Raw genomic sequence first — 21661 nt, forward strand, 5'->3', positions numbered from 1 at the left:
GGGGCAGGTCTGCAGAATTATTTATTCTACACAAAGAAAACTAAATTATCCAGACCCTAAGAATCTTTTTAGAATTTTTGTTTGAACTTTTTAGATGACAGTGCCCTGAGCATAAAGGAAATCTTTTGGCAAAATTGCAAGCTCTCCATGAAAAAACCCCGTTTCCTCCCTATTTGAGAATGGTATTTGCAGGCCAAGATGTCTCCACAGGAGAGGCATAAGCATGCCCCCTCCTGAGGCTGGGGAGCCTTAGGGGATCCCTGGGGTTATCAGAGCCCCCCTAGCCTCCGCTTCCCCCTCCTGCATCTATAGGGAGTAACGCACAGTATGTGGTTGTGAATTATATTCATTCCCTTTGTGAAGATATTTCTGAATTAGGATATATAGTTCCAAATATGTGACCTGGCCTCATCTGAGATGCCTGTTCCATGGAGGGCAGAAACTGTTTTGCTCCTTCTTGCAACTGTAGCACCTGGAATAGTGACACATATTTCACAGGCACTTCTGTGATGGCCTCAGAGTGGGGGCTGGGCAGAAAGCAGGTTGTAGATTGTGTTGGGGATGACACTTTGGTCTAAACCCTCCTTCAATTGAATCGAAGGAAGCTTAGAGCGGCCTTAGAGGTGTAAGTGTAATACAGATTCTTTAATGCAACCGTTACACTTTTCTTTCTTCAAGTCTGCTTGAATCTAAGTCTAATTAAATTGATTCATTTCCCATCAAGATAAGACTTAAAAGCATCCTTTGTTTTATTGTGCAATGTTCCTCAGCTCTTTTCTCAGGAAGAGGCAAAGAGAAATTGAGGAGTGCTGTATTCATCTCCAGGACCATGTTTAAGACAAATGTGCTTTCTATTAGATTAATCTTTTTTTAACCTGCCTTTTGTTTGTGTTTTAAGCAAGACCAAGCATAAACTCTCCCTTAATGGCCAAGACTCGACTAGAATCCTCAAGTCGTGACAATACCATGGGACTTGCAGCCCACCTTGCGCATGCTAGGCCCACTCTTCATTCCTTGCGACTGGGTCCCGCCTCTTGTTTGATCACAGCAGGGCAGCCATCCTGCTGGTTGGAGCTATTTATAGTCCTCACTCTCTCACCAGATTGTGAACTCTGGATGGTGATATTTATCTCTCTATTTCCAGTGTCTAGCACATAAGCACTCAGTAAATCTTTGTATAAAGAAGTCTCATTTTCCCCACCATTTTTTTCTCCCCAGTAGGACTGGGGGAAGAATCCTGGCATCATGCTTAACGAGGGGTGAATTTATCATGGGTAAGTTTGGGGTTCAGCAAAGCAGAGTACCCAAGCTCCAAGGTCAGGGCGTCACCTCCCCCTCTTCATTTGAGAATGAGAAGTGTCTTAGCCACGTTAGAGTTGGCTAGCTGCCTCCCTCCGGCCTTTCCTTGATCCCATCCCCTCCTACCTCTTGAGACACCAGCACTGGTTTTTCTTGTGTTTTTGAGTTTCCTCCCTGGTTTGTGATGTTTCTCCTGGGCTTACACAGCCATGCCTTTTTCTCTTCTCCCCAAAATACCCCCGAGTCGCACCGTGTTGGAGGGGTCACTCTTCCTTCATGATAAAGCTTCTTGAAAAATGGCTTGAATCCGTTGTCTTCTACTTTTTATTTCAGTTGCAGCCCGTTGCTGCCCGGCTCCCCTAGGGTGCCCCGCCTGCAGTCTGCTCCGTGGCTCGTCCCCCGGTCCTTCTGTCTGATGGCCACCACCCAACGATTGAATCTTGGCTGTTCGGGGCTCGGGCCCAGAAGCTCGGGTGGGGGGATGGCTGGCTTGGCTGCGTGCTTGGCTGCGGGGATGTGGCCCGGAGAGCCGTCGCCCCAACTAACGCTTCCCGGGGCCCTGGGAGGGGGTGTGTCCAGGCCGAACCCATGACCCATCCTGTCCACTTGAGATTACTGCCTGTTTAAAGAACCCGAGAGAGCTGTTCTGCGACTGGATTTTTCAGGGCTCCTTGCTAAAAAAAAGAAAAAAAAAGAGCTCTGTCTCAGGGGTAAAGTTGAAAAACTTGTCCATTAGCTCAGCTTAGAAGTTGCCAACCACAGATTGGGATCATGAGTGTAAAACCTTTGTCAGACTTTCCCTTGTTTCAGCTTTGTAATGTTCTAAGGTACTATTAGAACCTAATAAGGTACTATTACTTGCATTGGTGTTACTGTCTTTTCCCATTTGAGTGATCATTATTATTATTTTTTTAAGATTTTATTTATTTACTCAAGAGAGATGCAGAGGCAGAGGAAGAAGCATGCTCTCTGCTGAGCAGGACGCCCGACTCGAGACTCGATCTCAGAGCCCTGGGATGATGACCTGAGCCAAAGGCAGACACTTAGCCACCCAGGCGCCCCCCACTTGAGTGATTATAAAACCTCTTAAATTGCGGGTGTCCTGTTGACCCTGTGTGAGCAAAGGTGAGGGGGGTTATGGAGGCACTCTGTGTGGCCTCAGCACGTTAAGTGAGCAAAGGTGAGGGGGGTTATGGAGGCACTCTGTGTGGCCTCAGCACGTTAAGCTGCACGACAGTGCAGCTGTCGAATGCAAAGTGTAGGGACCTGCAGCCAGTGAATAGGAGGCTCCCCTTGTGCCTGGAAGATATTTCTGGAAGGTGAGCATCATATTGCTCAAGCAGGTTGTCTCTTGCTCCTTTATATTTGTTTGTTCTGCTGGTCTATGAAACAATGCATGTTTTATTCTGACCCTGATTGTTTTTATTTTTAGTTTTATTTTTTATTTTTTAAAAATTTTATTTATTCATGAGAGACACAGAGAGAGAGAGGGAGAGAGAGGGAGAGACACAGAGAGAGAGAGAAGCAGGCTCCATGCAGGGAGCCCGAGGTGGATCTCAATCCTGGGACTCTAGGATCACGCCCTGGGCCGAATGCAGGCACTAAACCGCTGAGCCACCTGGGCTGCCTGTTTTTAGTTTGTTTTAGTATAGGTTGGGTTATTTTTTAGGGATGTCTTTCCGTTGGGATGTTGTGGGATAATAAAATCAACGCAAAGATTCTGGGCAACCTCTTGTTCTCTTTCAAGAGCATGGGGAAACCCTGCTCAGCCTTTGATGGACACAGTTTGATAGACCTGCCGTTTCCAGTTTTGATAGGATTTACAGGATTCATGATCGAGTTCCATGGTTACAAACTGTTTCTCTCGGTAGTTTAACTTTCTCCCTAAACGGGTTTGGTAATTACGTGGAAATACAACGACTGGAGGACCTCAAGCTGTCTATACGGCTCTTTGGCTTTCGGAACTGACTTTATATATAAGAACCTTTACCTGATTGAAAAGTCGTAACAGCAGCCAACATTCGGATATTTCTCATGTGCCAGGAACTCTGCCAAATGCCTCTCATGCTGCATCTCGGTCATTGAAACCGCTTGATGAACATGGTATTGTCCCCATCTGGCAGGTGGGCCAACTGAAGCACGGACAGGCAAATTGGCCCTCTCAAGTTACATGTTTTGCAGGCCTCTGCCCCAGGACTGTGACCTCTAGGCCTGTAATTCTCAGCATTATGTCCGTAAAGGACGTAACTGACAATTTAAGTGCTCACTTTGGCGGTGGGGGTGGGGTGACGTCTTTGTGGGACAGAAAGTTATGGGACCTGTTCGCTTTGAGCCATTTCTTTAGAGGCAGCTGGCTGATGGGATAACAGGGTAATGAGAATCCTCACCTGGTGCGCCTTATGCCCAAGGAGCTGTTGAAGGAAAGGATTTTAACATCCCATTTTACTATCATCGAGTGGTTTGGGAGTGCCTGGGCGGTCACGCTGAGGCCTGCAGCGTAGCATTACTGATGATGAAATGATCAGTCTTTTTCTTGTCTGGGTTCTCGAGGTTGGAAATTTTACCCTGGAATAATAATTGACCCTATCTCAAGCTTAACTGTCCTGTTAAGATGAAAGAAATAATAACAGCATAGGGAAGCAGTTGCCTTTTGGGCAGGTTTCCTTTTTTAGGGAAGGTTCACACCTCCATGTCACAGTTGTGCTGGATAAGCAGGGAACTGGCATTTTTATGATTTGATAGAGACCAGCAGGAAGGAGGAAATAACAATGAGACTGAATGGATATGGGGGCCTCGAGTTAGCTTCGTTACCAAGAAGAATTGTGACCCTTAGATCAATCATAATTTTCCAGGCCCTCCCCTTCCTGGAGAGTAAAATGGGGGTTTTGCAGGAGATGATCTTTAAGGGACTCTTGAATCTCTAAAGTTCTAGGATTTTTATACATCCCACCGAAGCAAACCAAACCCAGTAGGATCACAGAGGCATATTTAAAAATGCACAGACATTACACACACATTTCCTGAAGCTGAAATTGTTTTATTAGAATTGATCCTCTGCACCGTACTGGCAAGTGCAGGGGCAGTTTTCTGGGTGGCGGGGCTGTGGCGTTGGGTCTGTTCAGTCCTTAGCGCCTGGCCTGTGAGATTCCTGAGTTTGTGTGCCTTTTTTCCACCACTTTCAGGCTAATTGCCCCTCACTTACAGGCTGAGACCTGTCCTCAGTCCCTAGGGCTACTCCCAGCACTGGGACCTTGTGCTCCCTTTCTGTTAATTGGATTTCTATTTTATCTCTTGAGGTCCCATCTTTCAGATCTTGGTAGGCTTTTATAGCATCTGAACTCTATCGTCTCTTTGTATAACCCTATTCTTTGCTACAGAAATACAGATTTTTTAACCCCCCAGCTCAATGAGTTGGCCAGCTTGTGTGAATTTCTGAGTCTCAGAGGAATTTATAGGGTGCCCATACCATTTGGACACATATATATTTTTTTTCTCTTTAGTATAGGGAAGATGCCCTTCGTAACTTTATATGCACAGACCCATACTTTTTCCTTTTATCTCCAGACTTAATGGAGATCTTGCAGACGGTGTGTCACACAATTATTTTTCCTGCTGGCGTTGCCCCCTCCCACCCCCGTTTAGGGCTTTGCTGGTATGACCACATATTTACGACAGATCTTTCGATGCCAGGGTGCTGCCTCATGCTATTTCACACATTTCCCTGCTCGCCCTTCCCTAACTGCTCCCTAGGAGGCTGGTCAGTCCCTGGTCACGATCCCTCCACCAGTGAATGATAAAAGCACCTTTGGGGGTTCTCAGTTGCCTATGAGAGACTTCTGCCCTAGAACCAGGGTGGCAAGTAGATTTCTGGAACGTCTGCCCCAGAGAGTTGGGAGTAGCGTTGCAGTAGTGTTGTGTGAGCTTATCAAGAAAGAGCTAGGACTGACTCATGACCTGCCTTGGGCACAGGACAGGGAGGTGATGATGGCACACGTGCCATTGTTTGCCGTTCGCCCTGGAAGCCTGTTAATGACTATATTAGCCGTTTCTTTGGTTTTATAGTCTTGGGATCATATGGCTTTTTGTGCATCAGTGTTCTCGACTGTTTGGAAGTTTCAACAGCTACTTTAAAAGAGTGGCTTAGCCACCTAAATTTACAAAAGGTCTTGAGAGATTTCTTACCAGGAGAATTATTTAGATTCTATGCTTAGTGGTAAGCTCTATCCTTGTCAAAAATATTGATTCCACTCCTCAGAGTATTTCTAAAATGTGCTTGCCAAATATCTTCTAGTGGAGTGGCTCTTAGCATTTGGACCGGCAGCCTAAGGATTTGGGGAGATTGGGTGGTAAGACAGTGGTGGTTCCCATATATTAAGAGCTCCTACAAATTAGTAAAAAAAAACAAAACAAAAAAAAACAAAAACAAAAACAAAACATGATTTATCAGAAATATGGGCCAGTAATGGTAGGTAATGTCTGCTGAACGTGCCACATTCTGCCTTGTGCTTGAAGAGTTGTACTGGTTAATTCATACACTTCCCTAATGAGATCATTCTAATCGCGATCTGCCTTTTGTGTCTGAGGACATGGGGCAGAGAAGCCTACTCATGTCCCTGAGGTCACCAGCCAGTGAGCCACGGAACCAGGATTTGGGCGCAGACAGCCTGACTCTAGAGCCCAGACTCGTAGCCAGCGTGTTGCGGTGGTCCGAGGACACTCCCAGCGAGGCAACCCAGATTCACAGCTGCAATTTAAAATGCAAATTAAAATTTCCACCCTACGACCCAACAATTGCCCTGCTGGGGATTTACCCCAAAGATACAGATGCAGTGAAATAGCAGGACACCTGCACCCCGATGTTCACAGCAGCAATGTCCACAATAGCTAGACTGTGGGAGGAGCCTCGGTGTCCATCCACAGATGATGGATAGAGAAGCTGTGGTCTGTGTATACAATGGAATATATTGCTCAGCCATCAGAAACAACAAATACCCACCATTTGCTTCGACATGGATGGAACTGGAAGGTATTATCTGAGTGAAGTAAGTCAATCGGAGGACAAACATTATATGGTCTCATTCATTTGGGGAATATAAATAATAGTGAAAGGGAATAAAGGGGAAAGGAGAGAAAATGGGAAATATAAGAAAGGGAGACAGAACATGAGAGACTCCTAACTCTGGGAAGCAAACAAGGGGTAGTGGAAGGGGAGGTGGGCGGGGTGACGGGGATGACTGGGTGACGGGCACTGAGGGGGGCACTGGACGAGATGAACACTGGGTGTTATGCTTATATATTTGCCAATCGAACTCCAATAAAAAAAAATAAAAAAATAAAAGTTTGAGATGCCACTTTCCAACCCTCAGGCTGCTAAGATGCGGCCTAGCAGACAGGTGTCCCTGAAGCCTGCGGCCCGAGCAGGGCCCCGCTCCGCCCGAATGGCCTGAGCAAGTGCGTGCCGCACCGCAGGTGCTCACGCGAGCACTCAGGTTGCGCTGCAGGTTATGCAGCAGCAGAAACAGGCCATTGGGGGGCCTTTATCTTTGTTTAAAAGCAGTTCCCCCTTCTTGCCCGCTCTTTGAATTTCTACTTGCCTTTTTTTTTTTTTTTTTTTTTAAACAAAGCTCAGAAACCTTTCCCTTAACCATTCTGCATTTCAGCAACATTTAAACTCTGTGTCGGGCACCTGCATGGCTCAGTGGGTGCAGCATCTGACTCCTGGTGTCGCAGGCCGTGATCTCATGGGTCATGAGATTGAGCCCCGCACCGCGCTCCATGGTCAGCGGGGAGTCTGCTTGAGATTTCCTCCTTCTCCCCCCTCCCCAGCTCCGGCCTGTGCGTGTGTGTGCTCTCTCAAATAAGCTTTAAAAAAGAAAAAAAAAAAAACACCTCTCTTTCGTTTGGATCCATCATGCATCTGACACTTCAGACCTCAAGGGCTAATACGACGCATGAATCTATCTCTGTGTCCTTGGTGTCATTCCTAGCACACAGTGGGTGCTCAAATATGCTCTCAATTAATACATAGTAGGTCCATCATGACTTTTAGCTTAAGAATCAAAGATTCAAAATTCTGGAAAGACGTCAGTATGGTCCCTGGAGAGCATTCTCTAGTTGATTAAAATGCCAAATAACTTGCTTTTATTGTATCATAAGTATTAAGTGTCCAGTGTTCTTTATGATGTATAGAAACCTTGAAAAATGGGCTCCCCTTTCTCATGGAGCTGGTGTGTTCATAAGATAAGATGAAGCATTCTTTATTAAAGAGTTTTTCATTTTTAGGGATTTCGGACATATATCTAGTATGGCGTAAAAAACCATTAGTTTTTCTTAACCAAATGCTATTTAAATACACGTAGACTTACTGTTTAATGCCAGAGCAGAAAAATATTCTTTCCTTTTTGTTTATGAAACCACTGAATAAAGACTCTGAGATAATTATAAGAAAGAACAGGCCTTAAAAAAATGTCAGGTCTTTGATTAAAAATGCATGGAAACTTGAAAGGTTATTTAATGAACCATTTGAATAGTTAAGCATGACCATATGCCCAGGTTGACACCTGTTGTCTTAGTGTAATTATTAATGGCACCTTGTGTTATTCTCAAGTGTCTGTTTGATGATAAATTATATTGTGACCCTGCAATAGTATGCTAGCAGTTGATGTTTTTGACTTGCCGTCTCATTTTAATAATTATTCACGTCACAGAGATTAAAGTTGGAAGTACTATTGCATACAGCTTCAGGAAGGCAGACGAGTTTACTGAACTTCTTCCCTAATTTGCCAAGTCTGTGGAAAAGATATTAAAACCAAATGATAAAAACACTTGCAAGTTTTCATGTCTATTTGGAAACTTAGAGGGTTTTTTTTCTTTATCATTCCAATTCAAACATTTTATTAGAATATTCCTGGGTGTAGGGCGGCCCAGACAGCTCAGCGGTTTAGAGCCGCCTTCAGCCCAGGGCGTGATTCTGGAGACCCGGGATCTAGTCCCACGTAGGGCTCCCTGCATGGAGCCTGCTTCTCCCTCTGCCTGTGTCTCTGCCTCTCTTTCTCTGTGTCTCTCATGAATAAATAAATAGAATCTTAAAAAAAAAAAAAAAAAAGAGTGTTTAAAAAAAAATATTCCTGGGTGTACGTGGTTTTTGTCTGTTTGTTTTTGTTTTTAAATTAGTTTGCCTGGCATATAGTTTTGTAAGTCTTCAAACAGGAGACCTGCCTCTTTTTTTTTTTTTTTGGTTTATATACATGTTTATTAGACATTAATTTTTTTTATTGTGGTAAAATACCCATAACATTTCACCATTCGTAGGTGTATAAATCAGTAGCGTTAAAGGCCTTTGGAGTGTTGTGTATAAACACCCTCACTATCTGTGCCTACAGCATTTTCGTCGTCTCCAACGTAAATCCTGTACCCACTACGTAATAACTCCCTAAACCCTCTTCGTCTGCACCCTGGTGACCTCACTTCTATTTTCTGCAGAGACATTTCCTTTTATTTAATTGTAGCCATTTTCCTAGCAGTTATCTTTTTTTTTTTTTTATCTTTTTAAGTAATCTTTCCACCCAATGTGGGACTTGAACTCAGAACCCTGAGATCCAGTCCCGTGCTTCACCAGCTGAGCCAGCCAAGCACCCCACTACCTGTTTCTTTTTCTCCCTACCCCCCCCCCCCGCCCCTGGGCTCCTGTTATTTGCATATACTCCAGATTTTATGATTTGCCTCCCAGCAGTGTCTGTCTTATCTTCTATCTACTGAATCTGAAAAGTCAAGCCCTATAATCTCCCTCATGTAGAATTTAAGAAACTAAATGAGCAAAGGGGAAAAAAAAGAGACAAACCAAAAAACAAACGCTTGACTACGGAGAGCAAATTGATGGTCACCAGTGGGGAGATGGCTGGGGTGGAGGGGGCATGGGAGCAGGTGATGAGGATTAAGGAGTGTACTTGTGATGAAAAAATAAGACATTCAGAATCATTATTGATTAGGAAAATGAAATTAAAGCCACAGTTAGAAACCACTGCACCCTGGAATGGCTTTAAATCAAACAAATTCTGACAGTCCCAAGTGCTGGGGAGGATGTGCAGCAACCTTCATTCAGTGCCCGTGGGAGTGCAGGATGGTTTAGTTCCTCTGGGAAGATGGTTTGGTGGTTTCTTACACAGTTAAACATGCAGAGACATCTCGGTGCAGTCAGTGAAGCATGTGACTCTTGGTTTTGGGTCAGGTTGTGATCTCAGGGTTGTGAGATCGAGCTCCGGGTCTGGCTTTGTGCTCAGCGTGGATCCTGCTTGTGATTCTCTCTCTTTCCCTCTGCTTCCTCCCACTCATGTGCGCACTCTCTCTCCCCCCCCTTAAAATAAATAAATCTTTTTTTTTTAAAGTTAAACTTGCCCCTAACCATATGAGCCAGCAATCAGACTTCTAGAAAGTTACTAAAAGAAAGACATATGTTCACACAAAAACCTTTCTTCAGATATTTATAGGAGCTTTGTTCATATCACCAAAATCTGGAAGCAGCCCAAATGTCCTTGAGCTGGGGAGTGATAAGGTGTGGTCCGCCTCTACCGGGGAATACTACTCAGCAAGAAAAAGGAGCAAAGTGCTGACACGTGCAACACAGATGAATCTCAGATACATTAAACCAAAGGGCTAGGATGATGAGTTACCACCTATCACACTGCAGGGGTTAGAACTGATCTTTCTTGCAGCTTTCCTGGTTTCTCTTACCCACGACACATACCACGTAGCATTGTGCTATGAAGGCTTTGTTGCCTTTTATTCAGTTAGGTATTCATGTCTTCCAAGCTCCAAAAACGAGCAAGACCTTTAAACGGACAGCTATAAAAGGATGCATGTGAATGGTCGATAAGCACATCACCAGAAGCTCGACATTCTTTATACTGACAAAATTACAAACGAGATGCTGCTTCAAACCTCCTAGAAAGGCCAAAGTCGAACAGACCCTCAGATTTTGGAGAGGCTATGGGACAACTGGAATTATCACCCACTGCTTGGTGGGACTGTAAGAGGATGCAACCACTTGGAGTTTAACACCTTATACACAGAATCCCAAGACCCAGGAATTCCAATCCTATGTATTTATTCAAGAGAAGAAGACGCAGGTTTGCAAAAAGACACACATAGTCTTGCCATAGTCAGAAACTGGAAACCCACATATTGATCAATAGGGGATTAGTAAACAAATGGAAGTATATCCATGTAATAGAATACTACTCAGAAATAAAAAGAAACACTGAAGACCAAAGCTCTGACTGAGGTTGAAGACTTGACCGTGCAGCTAACAACCCCTCTGCGCCGGGCTGTCCCGATGCTGACATTCCCTCCCATCTTCCCCCAACTCCCGGAACCTCCCAAGTTCCTGGTATCCTGGAGGATAAGGACATCCATGAACTGGGAGGGGAGATCTCAGCTACAGCAAAACGTAAACCCTCGTCTTCAACCGAGCTCTGATTTGTGAGGGATTGTTCAGGCCTAACGACGGACCAAACTAAATTAGTTTATAAAGACTTCCAGATTCTTCTTGGAGCTTATGATCCTGGATTTCCTGATTTTGACCAGTTCATTCACCTGGGGTAAGGGGTCCAGGGGGTGCCCAAAGGTGGCTCCATTGCAGAAGATTGGAAACACCCCTCTACAGGTCTTGGAGGATCCCACCCAACATGCCTCAAAAGAACAACAACGATTAAAAAAAAAAAGAGAAGTAGGCCAGTCACTCCTTGAAGCTATACTCAGGATTTTTCTTGTGGGAATCGACTGGGCCATGATACAGTCCTGTAAGGAAAAAAGGGATTTATCAGTTGCAGACTGGTTTCAGGGACCACGAGGCTGATAGTACCTTGTCTGCTGATTCTGTTAATGGGCTGCTTCTCCCTGAGCTTAATGATTAATTAAAGAAACATAAATCAAGATGGGAGATCACTCCCCTCTCTGAGCTCCAACATCTCGCCGAGCATTTCTAAAGAATTTTAGAACAGAAGAAGGGTCATCAAGCAAATAAACTCATGGCCTTACAGTTACAGCAGCCACAGGGGCGTGGGCCAAACTTGGGAGCTACCTTTGAACCTGCCCCTGTTGACAAGGATACTTGTCAAGACTGTAAGCGAAAGAGACATTGAGAGAAGGACTTTGCCCACAAACAACTTGATCATCCAAGATGCAGCACTCCACCTTCAGATCCTCAAGATAGTAACACTGATGGGGCTGAGGAAATGCCTGTTACGCTGCTCCCAGTAATTCCCAGAAATGAAATGAAACTTGACACAAATGAGAAATGTGCCCTGACCTGGTGGATAGGAGAGCTGCTCTTTCTACTTTAAACCCCACCATGGAACACCAAGAACTTCCTCAGGGCAGCAACACTGTTTCGGTGATGGGGTCAAGTTCCAAGACTTCCTGAATCAGAACCCATAACTGTTTCCTTGCCTCCTTCTCTGGAAACCAGGGCCTTGCTCTTAGGAGACGCAGATCTGTAAATCTCCTGGGAAGAGACCTATCTCTCTCTTAAATTTGGAGGCCAAATTCATGTTGTCTTTCCCCAGCCCCGCACATCTGTTACCTTCAGTTTGGGGACACGGGGATCTGACATCCTTTAACTCCCCCGCTGAGCTTTGCTGGTGCCTCTGTCACTAGAGCTGAGACCACTGGCGAGCCCTCCCTCCAGTCCCAAGGTCAGGCCGCCCCAGGAGCCATGAGGGGTTTGAGCTGAACACAGCTGTGAAGCGGGCTGTGGCCAGACGAAGGAGACCACGACCACCCCAGAGGACCCAGCAGCCAGAGAGAACGCGGGAACAATCCAGAAGTCTGCTTCTAATGGCCTGTGTCAAAAGTTTATAAAGAACGGAAAATCAATGAATCACCAAAGTAGTAATGAGTAGAAGTTGACTGTGCACACACTCAGAGGCTTTGCACACCAGGAGCACTCAGGCCAAAACGTGGGCGGAAGCTCCCGGGTAGCTTGCGGGAGTGTGAAGGCCGGAGCGTTCTCTACTGTGATGATAAAATTGATGAGTTTTCTTAAATGTAGAGGAACCGGTTGATGGTTACCTCATATCCGTTTTGGGGAAGCTGAGTTAGTTTTGCCTACGGTTTTCAAATGCATGAGCAAGAAGGGACCCGGGTTGACCTGGAGCTTTTGCTATTCATGACATTTTACCCCTTTATCAGTTGCTTTTTCTTTCTGTGTGTGATAAATGTATTTTAAATCATTTGACTGTATAATGCTCACATCATAACCCACTGATGTTTTTATTAAGGTGATTTTTACTTTTTTTTTCTGTCTTTAGTCTTGTTACTGTCCTTGGACTATCGGTGAAGATAGCATTTGTGTTTGTACCTTTTACTCAGTGAATTTAAAAAGCTCCCCCCCCCATATAATTTAATCACATATCACCAGAAGTTTAACTGCTTCCCTTATAAATGAGCCAGCAGCTCATGAGAGCTGTGAGCTGCGCAAGTGATAGTTCTCCATGACACATGAATGAATCCCACCAACCTCTCCTAAATGTTAAATTCTGGGAGATTTAGCATTTCTACTGCCTTTAATTACGCTGACTGCCATATAATATGCAATCGTCTATTACACAACTTTTTATTTCAGTGCTGCATCATAGTGAAACCTTAATGTGTAAACATTAAGCCGTAATTAAGGATCCAGACTTAAAATTCAACCACAGTTTGTGTGTGTGCCAACAGTGACAACTACTGATAAATTCTTAACTTCTTTTCCCAGCAGCTGGAAATTTCTTTTGATACCAATTTTAAGAGGGTCTTAATTTTAGAAGGGTGAAAACGTGGAGAACAGTAGCTTAGGACTCTGCTCTTGCAGTATGAAGAGACGAAACCTAGATGTATTCTGCTAGAATTTTTTATTCCCCCCCCCCCCCGCCAAAAAAAGAATTTCCAGAAGCCTCAGGGAGAAGAAGTAATGAGAGCAGCACTGAGCTTTATACTCCTCATCGGTACCAATGCACAGGTCCGTTGTAGATGCTGTGTTATTAATTCCGTGAGAGGGGTCTTTGAATGCAGAACTTTAAACCCATGTTTTTATTTTATTCATTTATTGAACACATACTTTTGGGCATCTTGCCAGTTGGATCCTCTGGGAAGCACCCACCAAGTGTTTAGAAGGGGTGAGAAGTCCAAGATTTTTACTGACGTACGTACGTGTGGAAGATGAAGGGAATGAAGCAGAAGTGGGCATGGGGACCCTTCAGCCTGGGATGCAGGTGTGGGCTCGGTGAAGGGAGAGGGGAGGAAGGACAGCTGGATAGGACAGTGGTATGGAAGCCGGGCCAGCCCCCCAGGGAGTCTGTGCTGGGCCCGAGTGGGGAACCCCGTCATCTGTCCGGCTGTGCCTGCAACGTGGATGGACTCTGCTTGGAAACAGGCAGATCCTCTAGATGGCTGCAGTGGGACGCTGGCTCTCCTGAAGGAAGATCTGAGGAGCCCACGTCCACAGCCACAAGAGTCTCCTGTTCCATACCGGACGTCATTGGAGTCTTAACTCTGCCACTTGGTTTGAACCTGAACCGGGGCAAGGCCCTGGACTCGCAAATCTGAGTGTTAGAGAAAAGAATAACTGATGTTGTAGAGGGTCATTAGGAAAGAGCGACTGCTGCGGTCTTCATCCTGGGGGGTGCAGAGATGGTCAGGTTCCAGAAGATCCCGGCGCAGGTTTCAGCCGGTGGTGGGAGACGCGGCCGAAACCCACACGTAGCTGCACAGAATGAAAACTCCTCGTTCGAGCACAGGCAGCAGGGCTGAGGGCCCAACATCTTCTGACCGCGCTGGAGCTAAAGCCTACCGCACGGAATTCTCCCTGCAGAACTGAATGAACAAATGCCTCGAGTTTGGGGGACTTGTTGGTGACCAAACTGGTGATACTTAGGGCAAGGTGTGTGTGTCACCTGTAGGGAGCTGAAGTAAATGTGATTTTAATATCACATGGCTCAGACGGACGAGGAGTTTTGCAGTCTAGGAGATACTTATTCGTACTTGCTAGGAAGAATTAATTTAGGAAAGAGCACTTGATTTTCATTTGCCGGAAGCCAAGGAATAAACTGGGACAGCGTGCTAAATAAAGCAAGGGTTGACAGACTTTTTCCTTTTCTGTAAAGGGCCAGATAGTAAATATTTTAGGCTTTCCTGGCCACGACAGTCTCTGTTGACACTACTCAACTTCGCCATCATAGCACGAAAGCTGCCACAGACAATATGTGAACAAATGGGCATGGTCGTGTTCCAATAAAATTTTAAAGACATTGAAATTTATATTTCATAGAATTTTCATGTATCATAAAATACCATTCTTTGGATTTTCTTTCAACCATTAAAAATATAAAACCATTCTTAGAGCTCACAGGCTGTCCAAACAGGTGGCGGGTTGGATTTGGCCACCCCCTGGACCAGAACTTCAACGAACGTGGGAGTAACCAGTTTTCATTAGTGGGATAAATGAAGCAAAGCACTAAAATTCACTTTTGAGGAGTTAGTATTTCTGATTTTAGCTTATCACAGGTGGTCCTAAATTTTTAGAACGTGTGCCTCCTGGGGTTAGTGACTCAAAAGCTTAGCCTCATCATATTGTCTATTTTTCTTATATTTGTTAAAGATGTAGCACTAACAAGTATTCTACGTAATTAATCATTTAATACAGCATCGGTTTGTGTTACTACAGTTTGTATCGCTTGAGCAAATCAGAAATGTCAAGGGATGGAAAATTTTAATATGTAAACGCATACTTTCAGTCCTTAGTATGTCTTTGATGTTTCTGCGTGAATAGCTGAGAGGCATCTGTCTTCCCGTTCTGCAGCCCTTCATCTGCATGGTATCCCATTTTGTGGGTAACTAACCAATCCTGTATTACCTAATCAACCTGAATATCCTGTCATTAAGCTTTACAAATGATATTGCAGTGAATAATTTTGCTGTATAAATACATAACTGCTCAATTGGATATATAACGTTAATAGATATTGCCCAACTGCAAGGATGTCTTTAGGATAAACTTCCAGAAGGGGAATTAATGGATCAGACATTGTATACGCATTTGTACTTTTGTCTTCCATAATGATTGTATTGATTGATAGCAAAATATGAGTGGTTGTTTCCTTCTGAATATAAATTATGTTAGCACATTTTTCTTGGCACTCCTGAAGTGAATTATGGTATCTTGTTTTAGTTTTAATTTGCATTCTCTCATGATTGTGGTCTTATATCCCTTCATACATTACGATCTGTTCATATTTACTTTTACTGTCCTTTTATGGCCTTTGCTAGTTTTTCTATTGGGGATTTTTTTTTAAATTTTATTTATTTATTTGAGAGAGAGAGAGAGAGAGAGAGAGCGAGCGAGCATGAGTGGGGGAGGGGTACAGGGAAAGGGAGAAGCAGACTCCCTACTGAGCAAGGAGCCTGATGTGGGGCTCCATCCCAGGACCATGACCTGAGCTGAAGGCAGAGGCTTAACCAATTGAGCCAACCAGGTGCCCGATTCTTTTTCTTTTAAAGAGCTCTTAATCCATTTGGGAAATGAAGCCTTTGTTTTTGGTAGTAGTTGAAAGTATTTGCTGTTTATCTTTTAACATTGCTTATGATTTTTAAAATATCAAACTTTTAAAAATACAGTCCTGGTTACTCCTTTTCTCAGTTGTAGAAAATCTTTAGTTATTGTGGCTTCTAAATCTGTCTGCCTTTCATTTTCTATTTTGTCTCTATGAGACGGCCCTTGTTTTAAATATGACATTCTCTTCTTAGTCTTCTCCCTTTCTTTTCCAAGGATACTTGTCATTGTCATTGGATTTAGGGCCCCCACTAATTGGGGATGATCTCATCCCACACCTTTCAACTTAATCACATTTGCAGACATCCTTTTCTTGTTAAGGTCATAGTCTTAGGTCCTGGGTGGGCCTATCTTTTGGAGGACCACTGTTCAAACCACGACAAGAGCCCTATTTGATTGTTTTCTGATTTTCTCCTCTCCAGGGGTCGCCTTCGAGAATTATGTTCCTAACGTTTGATCTGAATATTTAAAGCTCTTGAAGTATATTTTCAATTCCTCTCGAAAGGAAAATTATTCTATGCCTTCTGCTATACAGGGTGTGGGTGCTATGAATAGCATTCCATTCTGGGACTTGCAAAAGCAAGTGGCTGAGAACTTGTAATACTTAATTTTTATTTTTTTTCCTGCTCCATAAACTTCTGATTTTTTTTAAAGGCATGTCTACATCAAGCCTTCCTCCTTTTTTCATGTTTCAGCATAAATGATATATTGAACTAACTTGACACTGTGTTGAATGTAGCAACGGGTATCAAAGTCTTCTTACAGTGTTTAAATTCAAGAGGCGTGAACTCAGAATAGGGTTCCTAAGCATTGTCTATACATCAGGTGGCGTTATAACATCGTTAGTATAGAACAGAAATGGGTATACATAAGCTTTATAACTTTGGTCAAGTTTTATACTTTTCATTTAGTTACCTCCTGGAAAGTTTGAAATTTCAAAGATGTCAGCAAAAATATTGATTAGAATGGGTTTTCGGTTTATAATGATACATGATATTATGCATTCGCTAGCTCCACAGGCCCCAGTCTCAAAATTGAGTATAAAAACTGTCTGCAGACAAGATTTATTCATTCCTATCCTGTTTTCTTGCACAAAATCCTTAAACACAACCAAGTAATGGATAGACTGAATATATTAACATGAGGTTGTAAACTGTATTTTTAAGGTTACAGTTATAACTTTTTAAGTGTGATGAAATGTCTTCCTTTTTACTCTTCTCAATAAAATCTATCATTTATTGTACTAAAGCCTTTATGGCTGAGCAAGTGACAGTCCTTTTGCTGCAGCAATGCTGAGTGTAATTCAGCCGGCGTCCTGACAGTTTTTCATAAGCTCCTTCCATATTTGGGGATCATTCTTCACTCAGACACAGGGTACTCATGTCGCTGAGCCTGTTACCTGTTAGATTGTGTGGTTTTTCCTTTGTTTCTTTAGTTTTTGGTTTATCGGTGATAAATTCTCTGTAAAGTTGCCGTAAAGTTCAGTTTTGTTCATGAAAACACGAAAGCAGAAAATTAAAAGACGCTAGAAGGGATCTGGATGGTCATTCTGGTCGGATTTTTTTTTTTTTTTTTCCTATCTTCAAAGTGATGAAATTGAATCTTACTAGAGAAGTGGCCCAAATCATTTATTGCTGGGTCTCCGTTAAAACCCTGGGCTCTGGATCTCAACACCATTGTTCCTTCTTCAATTTTAGTGCCTACTTATACTGCCTGTGATGTCCAAAGTGTTGGTACATAGTATACATTTCTTGAATATAAACAAGCGTGAGTCTTTAATCTCAAAGCTTGAAGTATTCCTTCAGTGTTTATTTCTAAGATACAATTATATGCAAGATTAACTCAGTTTCAAACTCTACCTCGTTATGAAGATTCTGGTGTTTATCATCAGCTGGAAAAATATTTGAATAATAAGAGTTGTCTGCTAGATACTCCTAAAGATACTATAAGATTATAGAGAATAAGAAACGAATAGAAGCCTCATCATGAGGATATTGATCCATTAGCATGTGTTTTTTCCCTGTCCTTTTTTGTTTGTGTTTATTTTTTTTTTTTGATCTCCGCATAGATTCTTTTCAATTAGTGATGGCAGTTTTGTTGTTTGCTTTCTGAACTGAGTGTAAGAATTTTCCTTTGAAAGAATCCTTTCTTAATGGATGCATGAAGGTTTGTTTGGATGTACCATCATTTCACTCTTCGTCTTCTATAATGCTGAAATAAGCCACTGGATATACCTCTTGTCAGATTCGGTGACTTGTAGGAGTGATGCTTTGGACAGCAAGGTGGGAGGCTCTTGACGCCACAGCTCCGGGCTGCTGGGGAAAGCCTAGTTCAGTGACCTTGGTGGCTGTGAACGAGACTTGAGTTTGCTTTTTGCCCAAGCCGACCACCTTACTTGTAAAAACCTTTGTAACTTTGATCAGAGAAAATGATATTGTGTTTTAATTGTACTGCTTTTGACCACCATGGCTTTTTTTTTTTTTTTTTTTTTTTTTTGGTCCTCGTGGTTGACACCATGTCCTTCTTCAGCAACAGCTTTGGGGAGAGACAGAAAGTTATGCGGCGATATGCTTGGATTGCAAGAAACATTAAAATGGGGGAGGATGTGTGTCTTAGAACCAAGGAAACAGAGTCTGTAATTTAATGAATACTCACTGAGAACGTCATGCATTTTGTAATTTCTTTCTGGTGTTTATGAGGCAGATATGATTCTTCCTGTTTTATGAATGAGGGAATTCTTACAGAGAGGTGGAGTGACTTGCCCAAGTTCAATGCAGCGTGCAAGCAATCGAGCTGAGCCTGAGACACAGGCATCCTTGACTTGAGAAGCTGCTAATAATCATCCCACAGAACAGGCTCTGAAATGTAGATCTGCGTGAACAGGGATTTTTTTTTTTTTAATTTCACTTATATCAAAAGAAAATCAGATGTCGAATGGCTATTTCTGTTTTAGGACAAATACTTAGAGGTCTTCTTTTAGAATAATAAAAGTAGATAAAATGAGTACTTGGACTCTTAGGACCCAGAGGCATTCTGTTCTTTGTACATACGTGGAGTTTCTGTGTTGCGCTGCCTGGGAGAGAGGGGGCACCATGGACTTTGTACCCAGTGAGAAGGGTGCCCCCAAAGTACAGCACAGTGTGTGATGGAGAACTTGCTGCCCATGAGGCCAGTGGTGTGGCTCTGGACCTATGTTGACATATGTTGAACGTGAGGTTTGGAGCAGAGATTTTTCTGGATCTGTGATCTGGTTCTGGCATTTGCTGGTGTAACCTTGGGGGCCATTAACCTAATTCCTCTCTGCCTTTTTTTTTTTTTTTTTTTTTTCATTTTCTTATCTCCTTGCCCTCACTCCTCCAAATCAGGCAGCTTTAGCACTTTCCACTTTCTTTATGGGAAATCTTTATGGGTCCTTTAGCCGCTAAAGGCACGTAGCTCCAATGCCTAGAGAGGAAGCAAGAAGCAAGATTATGTACACGTACTGTCTTCTTAGGCAAGTCCTAACACAGGGGGGCTTGACTGCGACTTCTTTCGATAAATTCTCGTTGTCAGGTCGCATCTTAAAGAACGTTGTCCTGATACATGAGATAGATACTGTGATGGGAGGGTGTGCAAAAGCTTACTTTCCCACAGACAGTAGATTTGTATACTGTTAAATTACAGATAATATTCAGCATTCATATATCTAGAGGATGCTTTGTTTCTTTGTAAGATCGGTATTTTCTAGAGCATGTTACATTCTTCCATTAAATTTCTAGTTTTTAAAATAAGTGTTCAACTTACATAAGTTGATTAATTATATAAATGTACGTGGCATTCTTTTCATATTGAGCTTGAGAGCTATTTTCTGTTCGCTTCTCTCCTTTTTTACTTTAAAGTTTGTAGTCATATGTGATAGGAACGATTTAAGAGGTGACAGGATGAGTGAGCGAGCTATTTTAGGTGGTTTCTCAAAGAAGGAGAAAGAAGCTCCTGTTTTTGTCAGGCATCTCAAAAACTATTTGGCTAATAAATGACTTCTTGGGATTCCTCATAGGTTTAAAAATAAGGAGCTAAACTATTTTGATACTGATGGTGTACATATATTATTCTGCAACTTACTTTATTTTTCCCCCTGTCATTTTTAGGATTCTGAGTAACAACAAAATATCCGAGCTGAAGAATGGCTCATTTTCTGGGTTAAGTCTCCTTGAAAGACTGTGAGTATTTTTTTATTATATCTTATTGTTATTTTACTTACTGAATTTTTTTCATTTATTATGAGCTTTATTTGAAAGAGAATACTTACTGTATTTTTATTGTAAGTCTGTTACTAAACTCCCGACTTTTCAGATTAAAAAAATCTGAGTTTTTCCCAACATTTTATTATGAAAAACCTCAAGAATTTAATTCCAAGAAACAATTAGCTAATTAGATGTTGGCGGACTTTCTGTAAAGGGCCACATAGTAAATAATTTAGTCTTTGTGGGCCATATGGTCGGTGTCACGATGCCCCGATTCTGCCCTTATTGTGGGAGGGCAGCAATAGACAATAAGTAGTAAATGAGTCAAAGTGGAGGTGACTTTATTTGCAAAGCAGGCTGGGGATCATGGTTTACTGGTCACTGGCTTTTGGAGCATAGATGCTGTTTTGAAGTTTTGTCATGAAGGGTGCGCCTTATAAAACAGTTCAGTAGAATTTAAACACCTCAAGGAGGGAAACTTTTGGATAGACTTTGATATTCTATTCAGATGTCTTTGCATGTGATCATTTTGTCTTGCTTAGAAACTAGGTCTAGTTGTGTTTATGATCAGATATAAGTAGTGCTTATCTTTTTGCTTTGGATTTGACACAGTGGATATTCAATTTGCTTGTATTATGAATGATAAGCCAGGATCACGTTTCAAATTCCCTTATCATCCATACATTTATTAGGATAGCATTTCAGGACATTCTTCCTTTTTCCTTTTTCTTTTTTTTTTGAGGAGGCTCCATGCGTGGAGCTTGAACTCACGACCCTGAGATCAAGAGTTGCGTGCTCTGCCGACTGAGCCAGCCAGGTATCCCTACAAAAACATTTCAGATGTTAGGTAATAAAAGGAGCCTCCCCATTTCTGTTGAATTACAGATTTTTGTTATTTTCTTAGTCTCTTTACTCTGCTGCACTTTCTCTGTGTGTGGTCTTTCCTTGACCATTTTACCTAGTGGCCTTTACAGTCAGACTCCCTAAGATGTTATTGCTTTGATCACTGATGTGTTATTTAAACATATACCTAGAGTTTATTTATCCTTTTACATATGTCTGTTCTTTTCATTGAGCATATGTCTTAAATCAAGTCTTTGTTTTTAAGGCTCCATGCCCAGCGTGGAGACCAACACGGGGCTTGAACTCACAACCCTGAGATCAAGACCTGAGCTGAGATCAAGAGTCAGACGACCAACTGAGCCACCATGAGCCTCTTAAATCAAAAGTCTTGAAAGTTAGGTTTTCACATATATTCATATATATAAAAAACATATATAAAAATAGCACATTTTTACATACATAAAGTAGCAGTACATTGAAGTTTGCATACGTATGCATATGCAAGCATAAATATATACATATGTGTGTGCAGATATGCACATGTAGAATGTTCTTGGTGCAGCAATGTTTAATTCTCAGATTTTCTCACTTCTGTTTTCATTCAACTATTCCTCCACATAGGCCATGTGCTTCAGAGGATGCTGGGCATACCTCTGCGCCAGGCCTAACTAGGCTGAGGCGAGTCCTTCACTCCTATTCCATGGGTACAGGT

General features: G+C 42.6%; 1 protein-coding gene across 1 annotated transcript in view; it reads left to right on the forward strand.

The window, feature by feature from the left end:
• Positions 1-21661, forward strand: part of ADGRA3 (adhesion G protein-coupled receptor A3) — a 121142-nt gene that overhangs the window by 14243 nt on the left and 85238 nt on the right. The window contains exon 2 of the mRNA XM_072809105.1: positions 20011-20082. Coding sequence (XP_072665206.1) covers positions 20011-20082 — 72 coding nt within the window. The remainder of the gene's footprint in view (positions 1-20010; positions 20083-21661) is intronic.

This window comes from Canis lupus, chromosome 2, assembly GCF_048164855.1.
Source record: "Canis lupus baileyi chromosome 2, mCanLup2.hap1, whole genome shotgun sequence".
NCBI lineage: Eukaryota > Metazoa > Chordata > Mammalia > Carnivora > Canidae > Canis > Canis lupus.